At 37.9% G+C, this 25,064-nt stretch overlaps 1 protein-coding gene and 1 pseudogene across 2 annotated transcripts; one reads left to right on the top strand and one right to left on the bottom strand.

Annotated features, from left to right (window-relative positions):
• Positions 1-487: 487 nt before the first annotated feature.
• LOC134808807 (ectonucleotide pyrophosphatase/phosphodiesterase family member 7-like) lies at positions 488-15,650 on the top strand. Of its 2 annotated transcripts, XM_063797803.1 has the most exons (3): positions 488-782; positions 8,912-9,004; positions 10,592-15,650. In XM_063797803.1, the coding sequence occupies exons 1-2, from the start codon at positions 530-532 to the stop codon at positions 8,962-8,964; spliced, it is 306 nt and encodes a 101-aa protein (XP_063653873.1). In that variant the 5' UTR covers positions 488-529; the 3' UTR covers positions 8,965-9,004; positions 10,592-15,650. The 2 variants fall into 2 exon arrangements, with proteins under 2 accessions (XP_063653873.1, XP_063653874.1); XM_063797804.1 differs by lacking the exon at positions 8,912-9,004.
• LOC107972939 (spidroin-1-like) lies at positions 1,016-4,939 on the bottom strand (annotated as a pseudogene).
• Positions 15,651-25,064: the final 9,414 nt, after the last annotated feature.

The raw sequence follows: 25,064 nt of genomic DNA on the forward strand, positions 1-25,064 counted from the left end.
CTGTGACCCAGGCTTGGTCCTGGCCCTGACCATGGGAAGCCCACCCCACAGGCCCTCACCCACGCAGGCCTGAGGCCCATGCACCACTAAAGGCCTGGAGAGGGGGTCCCACCACAGCCTCACCTGGGTCCCCTGGGGTCAGGGTAAGCTGGGACAAAGGGACCACCGGTTGCTATGGGAGAGGGAGAAGGCACAACTTTCCCAGTAGAATGGGCTCCTGCTGTGCTCTGAGCCCTGGGTCACTGTCCGCACTCTGGGGAGGGAGGAGAGGAGCCTGGAGCCCCAAGGGCGTGGCTGGCAATAAAGGCAGATGCTCAAGTTGATGCTGTCCCACGCACTTGAGGCTGGGTCCAGGGGTGGCACTGACATGGCTGGGGAGCCCACTCCCGAGGTATGACCCGGGGATGTGCACAGCCACATTCCAAAGACACACGGGATGAGATCAGCCCAGGTGACCCTGGGACTTTGCCCTCTTCAGCAGGAGCCAGCCCCGTGCACCCTGTGTGCCTGTCCATCTGGAAGGCCCAGCATGAGAGGCCCGACCGTCCTCCTCACTGTGGCTCTGCCCACGCTCCTAGCTCCCGGGGCCGGGGCGCCGGTACAAAGTCAGGGCTCCCAGAACAAGCTGCTCCTGGTGTCCTTCGACAGCTTCCGCTGGAACTACGAGCAGGACGTGGACACCCCCAACCTGGACGCCATGGCCCGAGACGGGGTGAAGGCACGCTACATGACCCCCGCCTTTGTCACCATGACCAGCCCCTGCCACTTCACCCTGGTCACCGGTGAGTACTGCCCCGGGATGGGGCCTGGGGGTGGGAGGGCCTGAGAAAATAGGTGGCACAGAGCCTTGTCATGCAGGATAAAGGGGAGAGGTCCTTGCTCCATGCACAGGACACAGCCAAGGGGAACATTAGGAATACCTCACCGTTGGTAGCAACAGATCTGGGACAAAGAAACATGACCAGAGGGGTCCTTAAACCCGTGGCCACAGGCAGGGCAGCAACCCCAAAAGGCTTCAGGAGGAGGGGAGTGTGGCAGGCTCCCAGCCGGCTCCCACGGCTCCCCTCCCCTGCCCGCCCGTCCAGCTGGCTGTGTCAGCCTCTCCCTCTCTCTTGCATCGTTTCCATCTCCCAGCCAACACCTCCCTGACAGATCTGCCCAGGCTGCAGACAATACAGACACAGGTTTTTAAAAAGCCAAATATGGGGCCAGGCGCAGTGGCCCACGCCTGTAATTCCAGCACTTTGAGAGGGTGAGGCGGGCAGATCACTGGAGGTCAGGAGTTCGAGACCAGCCTGGCCAACATGGCGAAACCCCGTCTCTATAAAAACACAAATATTAGCCAGGCATGATGGCGCATGCCTGTAATCCCAGCTACACAGGAGAATTGCATGAACCCAGGAGGTGGAAGTTGCAGTGAGCTGAGATCGCGCCACTGCACTCCAGCCTGGGTGACAAAGCAAGACTGCATATAAAATATATATGTGTATACATTTTTGCTCCCGCAGCCGCGGCTTTTTGCCGCCGCTTTCTGCCGCCGCCTTTTGCCGCCGCCCCTTTTTGCCGCCGCCCCTTTTTGCCGCAGCTTTCTGCCGCCGCCGCCGCCTCCGCCGCTGCCTCTGCCGCTTTTTGCCGCCGTCGCCGCCGCCGCGGCTTTTTGCCTCCGTCCCCGCCGCCGCCGCTTTTGCCGCCGCCCCCGCCGCCGCCGCGGTTTTTTGTCGCCGCGGCTTTTTGCCCCCGTCGCCGCCGCGGTTTTTTGTCGCCGCCGCGGTTTTTTGCCCCCGCCGCCGCGGTTTTTTGCCGGCGCGGCTTTTTGCCCCCGCCGCCGCGGCTCTTTGCCCCCGACGCCGCGCCTTTTTGCCCCCGCCGCCGTGGCTTTTTGTGGCTTTTGCCCCCGCGGCTTTTTGCCCCCGCCGCCGCGGGTTTTTGCCGTCGCGGCTCTTTGCCCCCGACGCCGCGCCTTTTTGCCCCCGACGCCGCAGCTTTTTGCCCGCCGTGGCTCTGAGGGCGGGAGCGGCACACTCGGCTGCCAGCTCTACCGGCGTCCTGGCTCGGGCAGCGTTGAGGGGCGCTCCTGGTCTAGCTCTCCCGGCTCGGGGGTCCCTTGCCTACGGGCCCGCGCCCAGGGCTCCCCGCCTTGGCCGCTGCGGCCTGCATAGAGCGGCGCTCCGCGCGGCCGCGATGGGAGAGAAGAAGGAGGGCGGTGGCGGTGGCGGGGGTGATGCGGCGGCCGCGGTGGGAGGGGCAGGGGCGGCGGCCAGCCGGGCGCTGCAGCAGTGCGGGCAGCTCCAGAACCTCATCGGCATCTCCATCGGCAGCCTGCGCGGGCTGCGCACCAAGTGCGCTGTGTCCAACGACCTCACCCAGCAGGAGATACGGACCCTGGAGGTAAGGGGTTCGTGGACCCCGGCTGGGCTCGAGGAGCGGCCCGGACACCTCCCTCCGGGCCCTAGTTCACTTCTGGCGGAGTTGCATCCTTGAGCTCGAGTCGCCCGGTTGGAGGCTTCTCCCTCCTGCACTCGCTGATGCAGCAGCCGGAGGACCCCGGTCCTGCCCTCACCTTGGGCAGGATTTCTGGGGCGGGTGCGTGGTGGGAACTGGGATAGAGGCTCGAGGGGCCCGTGGGTGGGGTGGGCTGCGCGCGGACATCCCCTTACCCCCCCCCCCCCCCCCAGGATTTCCATCTGGTCCAGCCCTCTCATCTTGTAGGTGAGGAAACCAAAGGCCTGAGGGAGAACTGACTTGCCAGGAACCCCTGTTAAGGAGAATTAACAAAGAGTGGTTATTAAAGAAGCACTGAGTTGGGAGTCAGACCTGGAGGCCCACACGCTTGGTTAAGACATTATACCACCTTGAATCCGGCATGTTGACTGAGGGTGAGCCACTCCATCCTCGTCTGATTGTGGGGTCTTGACCTCAAGGGGTTTCTTGCAGGAAAAAGCAAATAGGCTTGCTTTCCTAGCTCTGTCCAGTACCTTAGGGACCCTGAGGACTGGAGAGATTCTTGGAGAGCCATCTGGTGTATGTCATGGGTGGGCCTTTTTTGAAGGTCAGTCTGCCCAGTGGGCTGGCTCAGCCCGAATGAACTGTCTTGAATCTTTGGAGTTGTCTGTGTACTTTTAAGGGCTTCTCATCCTTGCACCAAAAGATCCCCTGGAAATTAGGTGGGAAAACCTTAACTTTTGTGGGGCCTTGTGTTTGTCTTAAAAGTTCATGCACATGGCCAGGTGGGATGGCTCACACCTGTTATCTTGTCCTGGATCCCTTGAGTCAAGGAGTTTGAGAACAACCTGGACAATATAGTGAGACCCCGTCTCTACAAAAAATGAAATATTATCCAGGGGTGGTTGTGCGCGTCTGTAGTTCCAGGTACTACTGTGGCTGAGGCGGGAGGAGCACTTGAGCCTGCACTGAGCTGTGATCTCACCAGTGTACTCCAGTCTGGGCCACAGAGCAAGACCTTGACGCAAAAAAAAAAAAAAAAAAAAAAAAAACCAACAAGAAAAATTCTTGAAGATTTTGCATTCTGTCTCACTATCCATTGGTTTTCATGTCAAGATAATGTCAGAAATTCTTTACAATTGCTTCCAGAAGGAGTAGCCTTTTGATCTAGTGCACAGGTGTCCAGTCTTTTGGCTTCTCAGGGCCACATTGGAAGAAGAATGCTCCTGGGCCGCACATAAAATACACTAATGCTAACGATAGCTGATGAGCTTAAAAAAAAAAAAGAAGGTTTGTGCATAATTTTCATAATACCCACCACCACAGATAGGCGGAAAAGTCCTTGTACTCAAAGGGTTGGACACGGCTGATCTAGGGTCTTGTCGTCCGTTTTGGCTTTCTCCCTGATTCCAGAATGCAGGTAGAGATGTAGAGACGTGCTTTCAGGACAGCTATTGAGATAAAAAATTCGTTGTCATTTATTCCCAAGCACAGCTGTTTGTCATTTTCATTGAAAAAGTCTCCATTTAAACTGCTGTCACATATAAAATCTATTTATATAAGTCTGTATTTTTCTGTTGTCTTGGCTTTTGTGGGCAGTAGTGTGTTTTAACCGAGCAAACTGTCCTTCCAAATAATGAAGCCGAAGTCAGCCTACCTGCTTGCCATTTTTCTTCCCCTTCCATTTTTCTAACCTCAGGATAATTGTAAGAATGAAATAAGATTTGTGTTTAAGGCCGGGCACAGTGTCTCAGGCCTGTAATCTCAGCACTTTGGGAGGCAGAGACAGATGTATCGCTTGAGCTCAGGAGTTGAAGACCAGCCTGGGCAACATACTGAGACTCTGTCTTGTATAATTAAATTAAAATTTAATAAAAGAAGAGGAAAAGACCTGTGTTTCAAATTTAAAAAGAGGGGGGAAAGTGTAATGCAAAATGTTGACTATGCCAGCTATGATTGGGAAAAATAATTTTTCCTACAGTATTATCTGTAGACTTGTATTAGCAGCATACTGGTCATAAGCGTTTTGCTTTCGTCAAATATGATGAGGTAAGCTACTTTAAAGTGTGGTGGGGCTTTCTTCTGCGTGGCTCCTGGAGGTGTTGAGTCCCAATTTAGCCAATTAATTTGGGTTTAGTTTTGATATGGATAAGGGAGACCAGCTTCGTTCATGGTGCACACACAGTTTTGCCAATAAGGGGGAAAAAAAGCAACCTGAATGTTCCTACTCATTAGATGCTATCTGGAGAGCTCCTACCCCACCCCCACCAAGGCCCGGGCCCTTAAAAAGACTCAATGCAGCCTTTCTGTATCTCATACTGTATTCTGCAAGATGCTCCTGTGAAAGAAAGTTGTGCTGCATCAGCCATCTCCCTCCTGAAGATCCCTGCAGATGAGGATTTGTGTTTTAAAGGTTCTGAGAAGTCCTGCAACAACAGTTCTCAAACTTACTTGTCCAGGGGATCTTTTCTTCCACTGAACGTAGTTGGGGAGACATGGCCTTAAGCCTTGAGCAGAGAAAGAGACAAGAAACTGTTGCCTCACTTACAACCAAGTGTTGTGTTTATGTTTTAGGTTTTTATGAAACTGAGGTGCTGTTTGAGGTTCTAAATGAAATTGAGTGGTTGAAGAGAGGCTGGTATCCCTGTAGACTTAGCCAGCCATGAGAGGTTGCCTTTTGTTGAAGGAGGTGTTTTACAAGGAAATAGGCTGTCTCCTGGGCATCGCATTAGCACTTAAATACATGTATCACTGAAATGAAATGAAATGATGAAATGATGAAATGAAATTAAATGATGAAATGAAATGATGAAATGAAGAAATGAAATGAAATGATGAAATGGAATGAAATGAGGAAATGAAATGAAGTGAAATGATGAAATGATGGAATGGTGAAATGAAGAAATGATATGAAATGATGGAATGAAATGATGAAGTGAAATGATGAAATGATGAAATGAAATGAATTGAAATGATGAAATGAAATGAATGATGAGACGAAAAGATGAAATGAAATAATGAAATGAGGAGATGAAAAGGTGAAATGAATTGATGAGATGAAATGAAATCATGAGATGAAATGATGAGATGAAATGAAATCATGAGATGAAATGATGAGATGAAATGAAATCAAGATGAAATGATGAAATGATGAGATGAAGTGAAATGATGAAATGATGAGATGAAGTGAAATGATGAAATGATGAGATGAAATGATGAAATGAAATAAGGAAATGACGAAATGATGAAATGATGAAGTGAAATGGTGAAATGAAATGATGAAATGAAATGATGAAAAGATCAAATGATGAAATGAAGAAATGATATGAAATGATGAAATGAAATCAAATGATGAAATGAAGTGAAATGATTAAATGATGAAATAATGAAATGAAATGATGAAATGTTGAATAGATGAAATGAAATGATCAAATGAAATGAAATGACGAGATGAAAAGATGAAATGAGATGAAATGAAATCATGAGATGAAATGATGAAATGATGAGATGAAGTGAAATGATGAAATGATGAAGTGACGAAATGCAAATGATGAGATGAAATGATGAAATGAAATAATGAAATGAAAGGATGAAATGATGAGATGAAATGATGAAAGGATGAAATGAAATGAGGAAATGAAATGATGAAATTATGAAGTGAAATGATGAAAAGATGAAGTGATGAAATGATGATATGAAATGATGAAATGAAATGATGAAATGAAGTCAAATGATGAAATGGTGAAATGAAATGATGAAATAAATGAAATGAAATGAATTGATGAAATGATGAAATGAAATGCAATGAGATGAAAAGATGAACTGACGAGATGAAAAGATGAAATGATGAGATGAAATGAAATCATGAGATGAAATGAATAAATGAGATGAAGTGAAATGATGAAATGAAATGTGATGAAATGATGAAATGATGACATGAAATGAGATGAAATGATGAAATGAAAAGATGAAATGATGAAATGAGGAAATGAAATGAAATGATGAAATAGATGAACCAAAAATACTTATTCATTTTTTTTCTTGGCATCCTTCTAAGAGTATTTTAGTGAGGTTAATTTCTAAAAATAAATTGCTATTCAATGGCTATACAGGTGGCCTTTGCACCACAGGGGTTTGAACTGTGCAGGTCCACTTAGCAAAACCAACAATTCTACATCCTTCTCCACAGCCTGCCCATGAAAAGGATGAGGATGAAGACCTGTCTGATCATCTACTTCCATTTAATAACTAGTAAATATATTTTCCTTATGATTTTCTTTTTCTTTTCTCTGGCATGTTTGTTAAGAATACAGTATATAAGACATATAACATATTAAATATGTGTTAATTGACTGCTTGTGTTATTTGTAAGGCTTACAGTAGGCTATTAGTAGTTAAGTTTTGGGGGAGTCAAAGTTATAGTGGATTTTCTACTGTGCACGGGGGCCAGCGCCCCAACCTCCGTGTTGCTTAAGGGTCAACTGTACATGTTATTTCCTTTCCTGTAAGAGAAAAATGATGAGAAGGTCTTTTCTCCAATAAGTGTCTTCAAAATGTAGCAGACTTGAAATGTGTTGGCGCCACCATTTTGCATCTCACTTTGAAAACTTATTATTAAAAATCGTACTAAAGCCTACCTTACTTTTCCAACCTTAGAAAAAATGTTACAAAGAAAAGGGGTGAATCCATGCTAGTTTGCACTGAAATTTGAAATTATCTTTTAAAAATATATTTTTACTTTAATTACTTCCAAAATAGAGATCAGTTGCATACAAATGGCAGGTCACTCTAATCCACCCTATGACTGCACTTAGATTCATGAGGAATTGTGCCAACTAGAAAGGGCAGAGAAGAGGAATAGAGTGCTCTGCGTCTTGAAATATAAACATGCATATAGCCACATGCTTTGATTCTGTTATCACTGGGTACTTACTGCTAGGAAGAGGGCACGTTTGTGTATTTTTATGCTAATTATTATCCAAGTTGTTAATGATTTAGGCTTTCAGAACCATATAAAGATTTTTTTCCTTTCAGATATAAACTATCTTGCATTGTTCTTCTGATCATATGAGGGATAAATTTGCCTAAACATTCTTCAGACCATAATATGATGTCCATATAAATGCCAGTAGCAAGAGTAGAATCAACCACAACTGCCTTTGTAATTATTTAAAGCATGTGTGCCTATAAGTAATAGGCATTTTATATAATCAAGAATCTTTGATATAATAATCTCTCAACTATTTGAAACATGGCTCACATATATTAATTTTATATGCAAATATATATATAACATCACTGTATATGAAACTAAATTTTGGACTTTAGAACAGCTTCTTAGAATCTTGACTTAAATGTCTACAGTAATATTTAACTTAAAAAAATTTAGCACACTGTCACTATGATGAAAAAAATTACTATAAAATTATTAAAAAATTTTTTCCACCCTAACATTTAGAACATTCTCACATTTTTGGTTAAAACCTATTGTGATTGTTCTTAGAATTTAGATTAAAAATGTTCCAGAAAGTTTGAAGAGAAGCACTTTAGTCGATTTTTATTTGTTCAAGCATGAAGAAATGGCATTTCATTGACATTTTAAAAACTATTCAGATTCCCTCTTTGAATTGAAGTGTTTCAAAGATATCTTATTTTAAAATGCCAAAGTAGGAATCGAATATGAAGGGCTGGTTATGAGTAATATGATACACTTTTATGAGAGGATGAGATTATAATAACAATACCTCCTCTCATAGAATAGCCAGCAAGTCTCCACTAAATAACAGTGCCTTGATTTTATAGATGTTTAATCATGGATATTGAGTTAATGTGAACGATTTGTAGACACAGGAGTTTATTAAAGAATTATATAATATCTTTCAAGTATTTAGAATAGTGTTGAAATTAAGCCTGCATCCCCACAATTTTCAGAGGTGCTGATGCCTAATAAACTCAACCCCTTGTATGCCAAAATTGGCTTAAAGCCCACCCGTTACCCAAGCTACACTTCAAGCATCAAGGTTCAAAAATGTAATTTTAAATATGCAAGAGTTTGAGGAATTCGCTACTCACACTTTCTTGAACAGTCTATCCAAGTGCATCAAGCAAAATGTGAGTAAAGAAATTTTGACCAAAGGATTGATAGTAGTGTTGAATACATTTAATAGTAGATCTAAGATTAAAAGGTGAGAGTGAGGGTGAGAAGAGTGTATGAATGCTTTGTGTTCTGACAAAGAGAATGTAGCACCCATGTCCTACCTGCTTGGTTGCATTGCCAGTGCCCACAGTAGGCTATTTTATCCAGGTTTTTAGTTTTTTTGTTTGTTTGTTTTCTTTTGTTTTTTTTTTTTTTCAGGAGAGTTAGTCCAAAACCAATAACTCCATAACTGGTAGAATTGGAAGACTTTAATAGTGCTTAACATTTTGTACATAGCTTTATAACAGTTTTCTTTTTCTTTTTTTCTGAGAGATTCTTTTCAATATACCCCATCATGGTTGAACTCAAAGTCATTGCTTATTTGAAATTTACAACTGCTGACGTTTTGTAACCTTCGCATTCCAGGTAATTGGTTTTTTGTGCATTTTCTGTATTTTTCTCCATCAGTCTACCTAGATATTTGTTAGATTTAATATTTTAATATTTTTCTGAAAAAGTGGGCTTTTGCATTTTTCAATATATACTCAGTTGCTTTAATACTGCTTTTTCATGTACTGGTTCCTCCTTTTTTTTTTTTTTTTTTTTTTTGAGATGGAGTCTTGCTCTGTCACCCAAGCTGGAGTGCAGTGGCGTGATCTCTACTCACTGCAACCTCCACCCTCCACGTTCAAGCAATTCTCCCACCTCAGCCTCCCGAGTAGCTGGGATTACAGGTGCATGCCACCATGCCAGGCTAATTTTTGTATATTTAGTAGAGAATGGGTTTCACCATGTTGGACCAGGCTGGTCTCGAACTCCTGACCTCAGGTGATCCACCTGCCTCGGCCTCCCAAAGTGCTGGGATTACAGGCATGAACCATGGCACCTGGCTCTTTCCTTCATTCTTTATGTTTATTTTACTGGTTTTATCTCTCTCTCTCTCTCACTGTTTCTCTCCTTCTCATATTCACTTTGCAGTTGTCAAATAGCCCAGGTGATGTTACAGATTTACTCCTTATAAAAGGAGGCATTACACATTACACATGCATCTTAGTGGCCTTACAAAAGTGTTTGGTTCATTTGTATTGACTATTCACCTTTAAAATATTTCAATATTCATTAAAATAGCTTCCAGCCAATATTATTAGACTTATGTTTCTAGCTTTCTTTTTTGTATTGATATCTACCTTCATTGCTGTTTGTTTAGGAAATATATTCTGTGTCACGTTATTTCCGTGAAAATTGTTTGAATTTGTGGTATGGTCTAGAAAATGTTAATTTTTGTAAGTATTCTGTATGAACATGAAAATAACATGAATTATAATATTCATGTTCCTTATATAACGTTTGCCCTTTTTAAAATCCACTAGCTTCTTTTAAAACTTACTCTTTTAATGTTTTCTTTTATCTATTACTGAAAGATGTGTGTTTCAAAAGTCTCTAATGGTTTGGGGGCTTATCCATTTCTACTTACTTTCTGATATTTTTGCTTTATATAATTTGACTCTCTCTCTAAATACGTATGTGTGTGAGTGTGTGGTGTGTGTGTATATATGTATGTATGTATCAGGCTAATGCACATTTAAGTCATCACATCGTCTTAATAACTTAAAACTTTTATCACACTGGTTAGACTAACTTATTTTAATAAATGTTTCTAAGTTACATTCTATTTTGTCTACATAGCAAGTTTTTAAAAAATTATATTCATGTAGTATGTTTGTATGTATATCATATATACCCAGTATCTGTATTGTTTGAACTTCAAAGTTTCTGTAAATTTATATATTAGTTGCCTCTCTTGTAACTATGATAGAGATGGACTTTTTTAATTTTGCCAATATTTGTATTTTAACAAAAACATTGTCTACTTAGGTTTCAGTTAATCTTTGATCATTTATACTTAATTTGTTTTATTAATTTGTTGTATATATATATAATGTCTCATTTTCTCCTATTAGTTTCTGTCTTCTTGTTTTTAAATTATGACTTTTATTTTTATTGTTTTCATAGATAACAACAGAGAAATGCATAATGTCCAGTGAATTTATTAAAGTTCCAAAGTCGGTCACGTGCAGTGGCTCACGCCGGTAATCTCAACACTTCGGGAGGCCGAGGCGTGTGGATCACGAGGTCAGGAGTTGGAGACTAGCCTGACTAACATGGTGAAACCCCGTCTCTACTAAAAATACAGAAATTAGCCAGGCATGGTGGCACGCGGCTGTAATCCCCGCTACTCAGGATGCTGAGGCAGGAGAATTGCTTGAACCTGGGAGGCAGAGGTTGCAGTGAGCCGAGATGGCGCCACTGCACTCCAGCCTGGGCGAAAGAGTGAGTGAGACTCCTTCTCAAAAAAAAAAAAAAAAAAAAGAGTTGCAAAGTCATACTCACCTTTCTGCTCTTGTCAGACAATTAAGGGGTCTTTGAATACTTCAGCCCTAATAATTTGCTTCCTAACATACATATTGCAGTGCTTATCTAATTTTAAATATATTTTTGTTTCAACACCTAATTTTTAATTTAGATCTATCTGTATGTTTACAATATATTTTGCTCTGTGTTCATTCTTTGATTTCAGAACTTCAACCTTTCTGAAGCATGTTTTCAGTTTCTTTTTAGTTTCTTTAGTGGAATTCTGCTGGAGGCGTTTTGTTTTTTGTCTCTAAATATGTTATTTAGCCATAGGTTGATGAATATTTTTCTTGGTTGAGAATTTCAGAATGGCATTATTAGTCTTAACAAATAATATTGTTTATTTTACCTTTCATTCTTTCTGATTTCAATATGATTAAAGGTAATTTGATTTTTCTAGTGCTAATTGAAATATTTTTCCCTTCCTGATTGTTTACTATTTCTCTAGGAGATACGTAGGTGTAGGTTTATCTCCATTGTAGCTTGCTTAGCGTGCATGGAACTTCTGAATATGCAGATTAGTGTCTTACAAAAGTCTAGAGAACTTTCAGCCAAAATACCATCACATATTGTCCCTTCCCAGTTCCCTTCTTCTATGAGAACACTCACTAAACACATGCTACATTTTCTCACTGTATCTTCCATGTCTCTTAATGATTCTGTCCACATTTTGCATTTTTAAAAATTTTCTGTAATGCATTCTGAAATATTTATGAACTCTCACCATGGCCATGTCTAATCTGATGAGTTCATTTTTGAGTTTTTAATTTAAAATACAAATTTTTATGCAAACTACTTTTCAAATTTGCCACATCAATTTTTTAGTCTCCTAAAAATATATTCTTTTTATTTTAAATTTTTTTAAAGCAAATGTGCTTTATAATGTAACAGTGATATTTCTACTAATGAACCTTTATGGATCTGTTTGTACTCTTTTTCTGCTTTCCTTTCAAATGGTGGAATATCATTTCCTTGTGTACTTAGATGCCTTTGAATGACAAATATTTATTTTTCTCTGAAAATTATTTTGTGCACTTTTGAGTATTAGTAAGAAGAAAACTTGCCAAAGAGAATTTGAATTTTTTTGTGAGTCTACTAAAGGCACCACCATTCTGGGACCACATTATGTTAATTCTTGGTCTAAAGGTGTTTGGACGTATGTTTGGACTGCACATTTAAACAATTTTTAAATTAATTGCTGTAAATCATTAGTGATTGAGTTTCTTTAAATCTGTCCAATCTCAAGTCATTTTTATTTGCCATTTCCAGGGAATGTGAAATGGGATTAATTTACCTATGATTCTTCTTTATACTGAGGATAGAAATTTTGGTCCTAGCTTTAGGGAGGAGCTGCTGTGTGATGCCCTATCCTGGGAAAAGCTATGTATTTCTTTACTGTCCTATGTGATGTATGACAGTAGGAATCTGCACTCATTCATTTTGGTACATGTCCGTAGGGCGAAATCAGTTTCAGTGTTTAGGTATATTTTGTCTGCTCCCTGCAGTCCCATGGTTTTGAACTTATATTTTACTTTTTTTTGTGAACATACCAATGCTTCAATTTTTTTCCAGTAATGTAATCAACTATATTATGAGAAAGAGAAAAATTTTGAGAAAACACAAATTTCATGTTTTCCTACTCTAATTGGCTTTTACGTAAAAATACAGGTAAAATTTATTTGTGCTTTTTTGCTATTTCTGTTTTGCTATTCTCTGTTTGTCTATGTCTTCTCCACATAGACACAATTAGGGAATTTTGTACACTCTTGTGCCAACTGCTTTGATAGTAACAAAATGTATTTCTCGAACTCCTAGGTATAAAACTTAAGTATCCGCAATTTAAATTCTTTTTCCCTCACTTCTATTATGTTTCCAGTCTCAATAGAAATCGATGCCAATCCAGAAATACAAGCATTATTCTAATACTTCTCACACATTACAGAGATAGATTAAATTTTCTAGATCTCCTTAAATACTATCATTTTTCACTACTTTTATCTTAACTGTTAAGTTCAACATTTTCTATAATATTAATATATTGTGAAAATTTCCTTACTTTCTTATTTGTCCCAGGTTCAATGTTTTGCAGTCTCTACCTCACCCTGTGAAGCATAAACATTGTACATGCTGTACAAATAATACATAGTTCATGTGCTTAGAGATTGCACAATTTTTATTTCGTTGATAATAGCTAATGTTTTCTTCTTCATTTTCTATTTCCTGATTTTTCTTTATTTAGTATATACTACATTATCATAAAAATAAGAACGTTTTACAAACTAAAGCAAAAGCAACCCTAGGAATAAAATGCACAAATAAAATATGTAAACATACAATTAGATGTACCATATACCCCTCTAATTTATTTAGACATTTAATTTTAGTACGATTTTAATTAAAGTCTGTGTATTACCTGTCATCATCTTAGTATTTTTTATATAACAAATTTTGTAAATCAAAAAGTCTCAATGTCATTATAAACTATCTTGGCAGAGGTTGATGTCCAAGGAATAATTCCTCTCCCAAATTATACCAATCAGAATTTCACTCTACCATAATTCTTTTAATCAGTTTCAGAGGAATAATAAATTTCAAAATTGTTCAAGGTACTTGTTGTAGTTCAAGTACATTTTGACAGGTGTAAAACTGTAGACAGACTGATATAAACATATTCTAATTGACTCAAAAATATAGATTTTAAAATGTCATGTCAATATATACATGTTCTCCTTGTGAAATAATTGCTTTTTATTCTCTGGATAGAATACTTTAATCTTTAAACCTTCAATTCACTGTTAAAAACAAAATATTACATAAGGATATGCTTATAAAAATAATTCACAACTAGCTTTTCAATTCAGAAATATATGTGAAAAATCATCAAGCATCTAATGGATTTCAAGGAGAAATGGGTTAGTAATTTATTCCATATGTCTCGATTTTTCCTAGACACAAGGCTTCCTTTAAAATAATTGTAGGCATTTAAGAAACCATGTAAACTAAAAACAAGAAATTGTGACACTGCCACTTAGGTTTTTTAAATCTTTGGACATGAATCAATATATTTTTTTAAATTTTATCTTAATTAGACATTGTGAGTTCACCATCTTCCTGTCAGTATAGCATCCAAGCTGATTATCATAGATTACAAGTTCAACTATCAACTGTGTTCTGAGAGTCTAAAAAAATAAATGAACGTATTTGTTTGGGTATTCTTAAAGCAGGAGTGAGGACACAGCGAAAGTGAGACAAGGAAGAGAGAACAAAATAAAACAGGAAAGACAGAAAAGCCAATACCACACGTGTTAAGAGGCAAGTTCCTGCGTTAGATATCTGGGCTTAATTCTCTGGGAAGCTATGTGGAACATGCCTCACAATTACATCACTGAATCCAGGGAGATTCTTCTTAGTTACCCTCACCTTTTCTTCCCACTTCATGCCCAGTAACAAGCTCCCGTGCTGCTAGAGAAAGTCCTCAGCTAGAAACAGGTGCAAATTCTGGAGATGAGGCCTTGTAGAGTGTTAAGAATGATTTTCTTCCCAGCAGCTACAGGTGAGGAATAGGGGCTGGGCTATTAATACACCTGCTACAAATCAATATACCCCTTATGCTCCTTTTGGTGATCGACAATGTATTTAAAAATATTAGATGATCAAGAAGGGCTGCAGAAAGGAGGAAACGGAAACAAACAGCACACCTCTTGGTTTATTTTTATTCATTTCATCAGTGTCAAGGAAAATGTGTTGGGAGTTCCTGGCATAGAGAATGTCACAAAGACATGTTTTCAATAGTGGTGCTATCCCTAGGGCAGAGAAGACCCAGAGAAAGCCCAAGTGGCTGCTGGAACAAAGTCAGACACCATGCCACCTGTCCACACTCCTTGGCTCTGCCATCATGCTGAAGATCGGTTGAAAGGACTCCCTTCCCTACCCCCAAAATTAAAAGAGCACAAACTGAGAAACTGAATGTAGGAGACAGCAGTGGATTATGCTGTTCTCAGGGGTCACCTCAGGTTTGGAAGCATTCTTTCAAACTAACCCATCTCAGGCCATCTGCGGAAAAGAAACGTGGTACCTAACTTTTTTTCTTGTCAGCATTTGGTAGGGGTGTTTTATTGACCAAATATGTTCCCACAACCTAGTTTTTTGTAACTAACTAAATATAGTAGATTTTTAAATTTTATCATCAAAATCTATAGAAAATTTTTGATTAAAATAGACTCCACATCTATGTCCTGCTTTTCTTCTTCTTATTAATTACAGTGCTGTATAAAAGAACAAGACTTCAGAATCAAGAATATCTTGTCTGTTGGCATTGAATTTATACAAGGTGCTCTTTCTTTAATGCTGTCTCAAAGGACACATTTTTACTCATTAAAAAGGAAGATCGGAATCTAGTTGTATGCACTGCTCCAACATATTAATAATTAAAATTAGGAGGTAAATGTGGTCAAAGCTATAGAAAGACTTGAGATGTCATTTATATTGATTACTGTATAGCACTCTACAAACAGAAATTGTGAAATAATAGTTTATATAAATATTTTGTAGCATTTCAAATATTTTAGTGCCTGAAGTTTCTCCTCTTATATAGTTCAGATTATCAATTTGGAGACTTACTCCGCTAGTTAATATGTTTTTAGTCTCGTTTGAGTATTATATAAAAGCAATTTTCAGTTAAATGTGTTCCACTTACATAAAACATTACAAATTAGTGAGGATTTAATTACATTTTCATGTTCCTGTAATGTCTTTAGAAGATTTTCATATTATTACCTATCAATATATGTATGCTTTGTCAAAGAAAAGTCAAACATATATATCATTGAAATTGAAAATTTTTAAAAGTACTTATTAATTCTATTGAAAAACCACATCCATAGCAACAATTACAATATAATATTGTGAACATGTAAATATATATCCTATGTCTATTTTATATATAAGCATATATGATTAAAAATATAGTTAATTTTTAAACCTAGTTTTATAAAGTAAAAATGAGTTAACTTCTGATGATTATTTGTTAATGAAGATATAATTATTTTGATTTGGGTGATTTTAAATAAAAATATTAAATTACATGACAAAGTTTTTTATAAAATGTTTATGATTTTTACATTGGTTTTATCACTTTATTCCACTATTTTATTTTAAGATGACCTGCCTTGTTTAAAACAATCTTAATTAAATTAAATTCCATTTTGTAAAAAAATTAACAAATGATTTGCTCTATTATACATTGCGTTTATAAACTGAGTCAGTATCTCAAGAGTTGATCCCCATTATCATCATCTGTGGCCCTATTTGTTTTATAAATGTATTGTCTTTTTCCATGCCTGTCACATCTCTATTGCTCATTCATTTTCTCTTTGTCCCTTATAGGGAGTTGCATCTTAAAAAAGCACAATAACCTCCTCATTCTTTTTCACACAGAGAAATGTTTGTTAAGTAATTAAAGTGTAGATGATGATACAAAGGGCTTGTTTAAATTAGATGTCAAAGTACCCTTGTGATTCACAATATGAATGGTATTTAATTTCTTTGAAATCAATAATTGCTGAGTGACATTAATTAATGCCAATATTTCAGAAGTTGTTCTAGTTAGTGAAATGTATACAACATGCAAAAGTTTCAGAACTCTGAAGGGCAACATTATTCTATAATTAAGAATTCATATTAATTATTGGGGAGAAATTATTAAGAATTAATGACTGAGAAATTTTTTTTATTTAGAAAATTATTTTGTGCATGAGCATTACTGCAAGTTTTGCAAGAAACATAAATTTAAAGAAACAATTATGTCCACAAGGTGAATTTAATAACATCTGATATTTTCCATGATTAGAGTTTTATTTGGTAAATCTTTAAATGCACATCATCTAAAGATAATAAATGAATCTTGGAAATCTTGTAGGTAAGGGTAAATATTAGGATGCATCCGATTACATTTACACACACATACAATTACATTTTCACACACAAACATGCACACACTCACTGATACATGTGTGTATATATATACATGAATTTACTAATTGGTTTTAACTAATTATTATAAGAGCCAGTAGGATTGATATATATTGTTGAACCTGAAAAATATTTATTATATGCATGTTTAAAATACACAAAGAAATAAATAGTAATTAAACTAGGCATTTGAAACTCTACTAAAATATAAGCTGTGAACATTTTGTGATCATTACAAATTCTTACACTGAATAAATTATTTTTATATTATTAATATGTTGGATACATGTGTACATTTTTTACAATGTATTATTTTATTTTTGTCATAGAGTCATGTCATGCATAATAACATTTCAGTCAAAGATGGATTACATATACAAAAGTGGTCCCATGAGATTATAATACATATTTTTACATACTTTTCTATGTTTAAGTATGTTTAGATACATAAACTCTTACCACTGTGTTCTTATTGCCTGCAGTATTCAGTACAGTAATGTAGTACACAGGTTTGTAGCCTAGGAGAGAGAGGCTATACCATTTAACCTAGACGTGGTAGGCTGTACAATCTAGGTGTTTGTAATATTCTCTGTGATGTTTGCAAAATAATGAAATTGCCTATGGATGCATCTCTTAGAACGTATCCCTATCATTCAGTGATGTGTGACTCTATTAAAATGATCAATCTAAGTTTCAATGCCCTCCATAAAATTGTTGTACTGTGAAATACAAATCTCTCACCCATGGCCTGAATACGTTTGCAAACTAAGCAGATCATGGGAAGGATAATGTGCTGGCATCGCTGGGATGATTTTCTCACACTACATGAATAATATCTCCAGACTTTGCGAATATGAGCCACTTGCATAGAGTTAAAGTAAGCATCTCTTTGCTGGGAAATTTATCAAATGGCAGTATGCAGGGTTTTTAAAAGATACTTGTTCGTTTGTAGCCGGTAGGCCTACAGTGGCTCATGGCAATGGTTGAGGTTGCTAAGATTTGGTGGAAGGAGGCAAAATGAAATGGCCACTTATATGGTATATGGATCACTTGTTTCTGTTGAGTTACAGATTCAGCTGACTCTTTCTCCCAATGTTAGTTATTCGGAGGAAAAAAAACATGATGGTAATTTTGGGGTCACAAATACAATATTTCGTGAAAGCAAATTCATTGAGGGTTAGACAAACTACAAGATACTTTAGGCTGCAAAGTCAACACGAGACTTCTGGCCCAAATTGTGTGGAGTTTGGGTCCAGCTGCAAAGTTCAAAAGAAGAGGCCACGTAAGACTATTCTCACTTCTGACACCAACTGCCAGTTCAGGGGTTTCCCCAGAACACCCTCAGTTTCAAGAATTTACTAGAAAGACTCACAGAACTCATTGAATGCTATTGTACTCATGGTTTATAATAGAGAAAGGGTAGAAATTAGGACCAATCAAAGGAAGAGACATATCACATAAGGTGGAATCTAGGAGGATTTTGAATGTTAAGTTTCCATTGTCTTCAGGACATATTACCTGTCGTTGTTGTACAGCAATAAACATGGAGTACTACCAACCTGGGGAGCTCACCTGATGCTAAAAAGACACTATTCAGAAAATGAAAAGACAAATGAAAGGATAAGATGACCTTCCACATTAAGGCACTGGAAAAAATAGCAAACTAAACCTAAAGCAAGCAGAAGGAAGAAAGTAAAAATTAGAGAAATTAATAATTTATAATAATATTTGTTAGTATCATAATTGATATTAATTCTTGACTTTTTTTAAAAAGAGAAATATTCACTTCCCAATTTATTCTGTGGGGCCAGTGTTACCTTGATACAAAAGTTAGTCCAAATAGCATAGAAAAATAAAACTACTATAAATATAAATGCAAAATCCCTTAAAAAATACTAACAAATCAAATCTAGCAACATATAAAAGAATTATACACTATGACAAAGTGAAATTTATACTAGTAATCCCAGGTTAGTTTAACAGCCCAAAATCCATTAAGGTAATACATCTTATCCATAGAATAAGAAACAAGAATTGCATGATCATCTCGATAGATTCAGAAAAGACATTTAACAAAATCCAAATGCTTTAATGATTAAAAATAAAAATAAAAACTCAATGAACCAGGAATAGAGAACTTTCTACACCAGATACATGGCACCTGTGAAAAGCCAACAGCAAACATTCAACTTAGTGGTGAAAGAAAGGATAATTTCCCGCTATGGTCAGAGATAAGAATAAGATATATACTTTGACTCTTCTAGTCAACACTGTGCTAAAGATTTTATGCACGGCAAATCGGCAAGTAAAGAAATAAGAGTCACCCATATTGAACAGGAGGAAATAAAACTTTATTTGCAAATAACATTCTTGTATATAGAAAATTTTAAGGAATCCACTGAATGATAGAACTAGTAAATTATTTCAGCAATATTACAGCATACAAGATAAATATACAAAAATCAGTTGCACACATCTGCAATGAAAACCCCAAAATGAAATTAAGAAACACTTCAATTTACAATAGCATCAAAAAAAGAAATAATAATTAATTTGGAAAGTGTGATACAATATTTTACTCTGAAAATTAAAAATTATTGTCTAAAGAAGATCTAAATAATTAGCAAATATCTTACAGCCATGAATTGGAAGACTTAATATTGTAGTACTTTACAATTTGAACTACAGATCTGATGACATCCCTGCAAGTATCCCAACAGACTTCTGTCTAGAAACTGACAAGCTGATTCTAAAATACACATGGAATTGTCAGGGACTCAAAATAGCCAAAATAATCTTGAAAAAAGAAAACATATTAGGATAATTCACACCCCCATTCTCCAAACTTTACTGCAAAGCATCAATAATCAAGACAACACAATACCGATGAAGGAAAAATATATAGATTGATGATTCTACACATAAATGAGATCACGCAACATTTGTCTTTCTTCGTCTGGCTTATTCCACTTAGAATAATGTTCTCTATGTGTTGTTGCAAATGTAAGAATTTCCTTGTTTTTAAAGGCTGAATAATTCCACTTTTATGTAGGTATAAGCCACATTTTATCTGTTCATTCATAGATGGATATGGACTTCTTTCCCATGTCTAGGCTATTAGGAATAATCTCACAATGAACATATAGTTGACACACTCACTTTATTTTCTCTAGATGTATGCTCAGAAGTGGGTATACTCTATGTTCAATTCACTGAGTAATCTCCATGTCGTTTTTCATAATGGCTGTACTAATTTACATTTTGTTCCAAACCACACATGGATAACTTTGTACCACATATTCAGGTATTTGTTTAAGTCTTGAATCCATTTTTAGCTGATTTCTGTGTATCATGTGAGGTAAGGTTCATTTTTTTTCTTCTGCATATGGATGCCCAGTTTTCACACCACTTCTTGAAGAGACTCTCCTCTCTCTATTGTCTGTCCTTGGCAATTTGTCAAAGATCAGTTTATTGGGAAGGAATGGGTTGATTTCCAGGTTGTCTATAATGTTCCATTGGATTCTATGTCTGTTTACATGTCAGCATTATACTGTTTTGATTTATATTGATTTGATTTTGAAATTATAGAATATGATATATTCAGCTTTGTTAAATTTTGCCCAAAATTACTTTGGCTATTTAAAGCCCTTTGTATTTGATATAACTGGAGAACTTTTTAATATTTTTGTAAAAACAGGCCATGGAGATTATTTATTTATTTTATTGGCATATAATAGATATACATATTTTATGGGAACATGTAATATATTGATACATTTATAAATGTGTAAAGAGCAGATCAGGATTGGTATATCTGATTGGTATATCTATCACATTAAACATGTATATTTTCTTTATGCTAGGCACATTTGAACAACTCTTCTAGCTATTTTAACGTGTACATTAGATTATGGTTAACTATAGTCACCTTACTCATCTATGAAATATTTAGATTTTATTTCTTCTATATAACTATATATCTGTATTCAGTAATCAACCTCTCTTTATTCTCTTCTCTCTTGTATCCATCCAGGCTTCTGGTAAAAACCAATCTACTCTCTGCCTTCAGGAAATCCAATTTTTTAGTTTTGACATAAAAGTAAGAAGATGCAGTATTTGTCTTTCTGTGCTTGGTTTATTTAACTTAACATTAGGGCTTCCACTTCCATTCATATTGTTGCAAATGACAAGATATCAACATTGATGGCTGAATAATATTCTATTGCATACCTAGATCATATTTTTTTTATCCATTTGTCCACCTGCAGACCCTGAGGTGCTTTCATATCTGGGCTATTGTGAATAGAGCTGCAAAGAACATGGAGCGCACATGCCTTTATGAGGTGGTGATTTTATCTTCTTTAGAACATACCCAGAAGAGGATTTGCCACGTCATCAGGTATTTCTATTTTTCTTTTATTTCGGAGTCTTCGTACTACTTTGCACAATAGTGGAAATACAAATGGAATAACCATTATAAAAAGCAGTTTCAGTTTTGAGGTATGATCCAAAACCAAATAATGTTTCCTCATGATTCTCATTGGGAGTCTCTAATGAATCTGGTGGAAATGTAGGAAGTTTTCTAACCTTGTTAAGAAAATTATGAGTTTGCACCTTTTTTCTTTTTGAGGCTGGAAATTGGCATGATTCAAGATGCATACTCTTGGCAGGTTTCAGAATGGTACAGCAGAAATCATAATGAGAAGGCAAGAGAGAGAATGAGGGAAAGTCAGGCAAACAAAGAAAAAAATAAATTTCACAAGAGGAGAAACTGCTGGATATCAGTGTTGGGTTTTGGTCACAGACACATCTGTACTGAGTGAGGAACCATGAAGTCAAGGGAGGAGTCTAGAACTTGTTCACTTGAAGCATCAGCATATTTCTCCGAGGCACCTAATTGCCACCACATCACAAGGGTGATGAATATTTGGATGCCATTAAACATGAGCTCCCAGGAAGTAATCATGTTTCCATGAAATTCAGTTAAAATGCCAAGGGTGTGTCCAGATCACTCATGCAAAAACACAAAATTTGCCTTTGCATTTATGGTTATCTAGAGACAAAGTGCATTGAGACTTCAGCAGGTTTCAGAGATCTGTTAAGTTTGGGGTTCCCATAGGAGAGCACCTTTTAGTAAAGGCTGGTCTATTTATTAAGTAGGTACAAATCCCCTCTATGGGGGTAGTGTTCCAATTGTGTGGAATTTTTAATTCCTTATTGAGTTGTAAAAAAAAAATCCCAAGGATTGACTCCATGGAGTTTTACTTCTGTGATGATAAAAATATTTAATAAGATTCCTTCCAGTGTTTCAAGGAAAGTTTTTCTCTAATTTTTTTTCCAATATATAAATTTTCCTGGCTAAAGGTTATAAGAGGCTGTTGTTAAAAAGACATACTGGAATGGCAACTTTAATCTGTTGGTGATAGGAGTGAGCATAATACATGAATCTCTTTGAGAGTTCTGCCTCATCCAAATACAGTATGGCAAAGGAGTATTGGGGGTAAAATCTCTAAATGTATTTTTTCCAGCAATCAAGTCATGAGGCAATAACAGATTCATCCTTAAGGCAGAGGACCATAATGCCACAGTGCTAGTAGGAGTACATGTGGCCAAGGGAGCTCAAGGGTTCCTTAATATTGTGACAATTTTGATATAAGTATACATTAGTAGAGACAGGGTTTCAACATGTTGGTCAGGCTGGTCTCAAACTCCTGACAACATGAACCGCCTGCCTCAGCCTCCCAAAGTGCTGAGATTACAGGCATGAGACACCGTGTCCAGCTGGTCCATTTATTTTCTTCTGCATGTGCATACCCATAAACTTATGTGGAAGATTGTAGGAGGTTATAACAGTGTCGTACTTTAGTATCAGCCGTGTCTTACAGAGTCATTTTATAATAGTTCCTTTCATGGGTGTGCTTCACTCAGTTCATGCAAAACCTGGCAGGTCACAGGCTAAAAACACAAAATGCAGAAGCTTTTAATCAACTGAAAGGGCTGTAGCCTTTTGTCAAAGAATTATTTCAAGACACAGAGATCACAGATAGATGATAAATAAAATATATTCACATCCCCTTAAGGGTGGGAACTGAGGAAAGTTTACCTTAATATGTCCAAAGGGCCCTGTGGCTCAATTCTGTCTAGGTCCCAATGTAAGAATTCTCCCAGGATTTTGTGGCTAGCTTGTCACACCTCATCAATAATTAACCTCTGCTGATTCCTCAAGGTGTTTATTTAATTGGATAACCAATTTGTCTATAAATTGTAGAGTTGAAATAAAAAAATTCATTTGTAATAATCTGGCACAAATTATCTAAGCAAAGTCGATAACTAGATATTTTTCATTCATTTTTATTTAAAACCAGGGGCTAACCATTGATATTTTTAAATAACATCTGTGACTCTCTCAGCAGTTTTCTCTTCTGAGGATATAACCTGGTGTGGCAGTTTTCTTAGCTTCAGTGTTACTTACCTCTTTTTGCATTGAATTCCACCTTTATATTTGCCAGGAATCTGAGATAAAGGAGTGCTTCTAAGAACTCCCTACCTTGCCCATGTTGGGGGGCTGTTCCAGAATATGTGAGATGCTCTATTGTTTACAAAGCATCCCAGAGCCATGCACTGCTCTAAAACATGTTTATTTCCTGGTTTGACAAATTGGAATTTCTAATAAATGCAATCACTTCTGCCATCTGGGCTGATTTTACATCAGGTAGAAGACTGTATTCTAAGGAAACACATTAGTAACAGCAATTTTAGTCAAAAACCTAGAGTTTTATTATTGAGGCGTGATTCACAAAATTATATTAGGCTGAGGTTCTCAGTGGCAGTGTCTAAACCTCTTGGGTGTACAGGGTCTTCCCTACTAACATGAAGCATTTATGAGCACGGTCATAGTTTCCAGCCATGCTTCTCCCTGTCTCCCTATCACCACAAACTAACTATGACCTCACCTGGAACCTGGGTTAATTTCCAAATAAGTTATTTTTTAATCTTTATGCCTCTAGATGATTATGTGAGGCTATTTCAGTAGAAAGTTAAAAATTACATTTGAACTGACTAACCAACACAGAAAATCACTGATAAAATGCAAAGCCTGGACGTCAGAGGCTCCAGGCCGATAATGCAACAGTTCATGTATGCAGGCAGTTTCTTCACCCAGTTCTACACTGACACACCCAGCATGTCAGCTTCATGCCGCATTTGACTCCAATTATGTAGAGACATGGCAAGGACATTCTCAAGGGTCACACACAGATATGAAAATTGGTGGGAGCAGGGGATGAGACGACTCTGCAATTCTCCTCTGAAGGACCAAAACAGCCTGGACAGACCTGGGCGCGGTGGCTCACGCCTGTCGTCCCAGCACTTTGGGAGGCCGAGGGGGGCGGATCACCTGAGGTCGGGAGTTTGACACCAGCCTGACCAACATAGAGAAACCCCGTCTCTACTAAAAATACAAAAATTACCCAGGCGTGGTGGCAGCGCCTGTAGTCCCAGCTACTCGGGAGGCTGAGGCAGGAAAATGGCGCGAACCCGGGAGGCGGAGTTTGCAGTGAGTGGAGATGGCGCCACTGCACTCCAGCCTGGGCGACAGAGCGAAACTCTCTCTCAAAAAAAAAAAAAAAAAAAAAAGAAAGAGAAAAAAAAGAAATTACAAAAAATTAGCTGGACGTGGTGGTGGGCGACTGTGTTCCCAGCTACTTGGGAGGCTGAGGCAGGAGAATCGCTTGAATCCGGGAGGCGGTGGTAGAAGTGAGCCGAGATTGCGTCTTTGCACTGCAGCCCGGGTGACAGAGCAAGACTCCCGTCAAAAAAAAAAAAAAAAAAAAAAGAGACATGCAAAGGGCAATAGATCATACATAGATAGATAGATAGCTATATGAGTATATACATACACATATTGCTAGAAATCACTAATATTCAGGAAAATGCGAATTCACAATGAGGTGTCTTTTCACCCTTCATCTCTGCTAGAAAGGCTGTTGTCTGAAAGACAAGTAAATAAATAAATAAATATCAAAAGCTGGCCAGGATGCCTAGAAAGGAAAACTCCTATAGACCACTGGAGGAAATGTGAATTAGTACAGCCATCAAGGGAAAA

The sequence above is a fragment of the Pan troglodytes genome, chromosome 18, assembly GCF_028858775.2.
Source record: "Pan troglodytes isolate AG18354 chromosome 18, NHGRI_mPanTro3-v2.0_pri, whole genome shotgun sequence".
NCBI classification, from domain to species: domain Eukaryota; kingdom Metazoa; phylum Chordata; class Mammalia; order Primates; family Hominidae; genus Pan; species Pan troglodytes.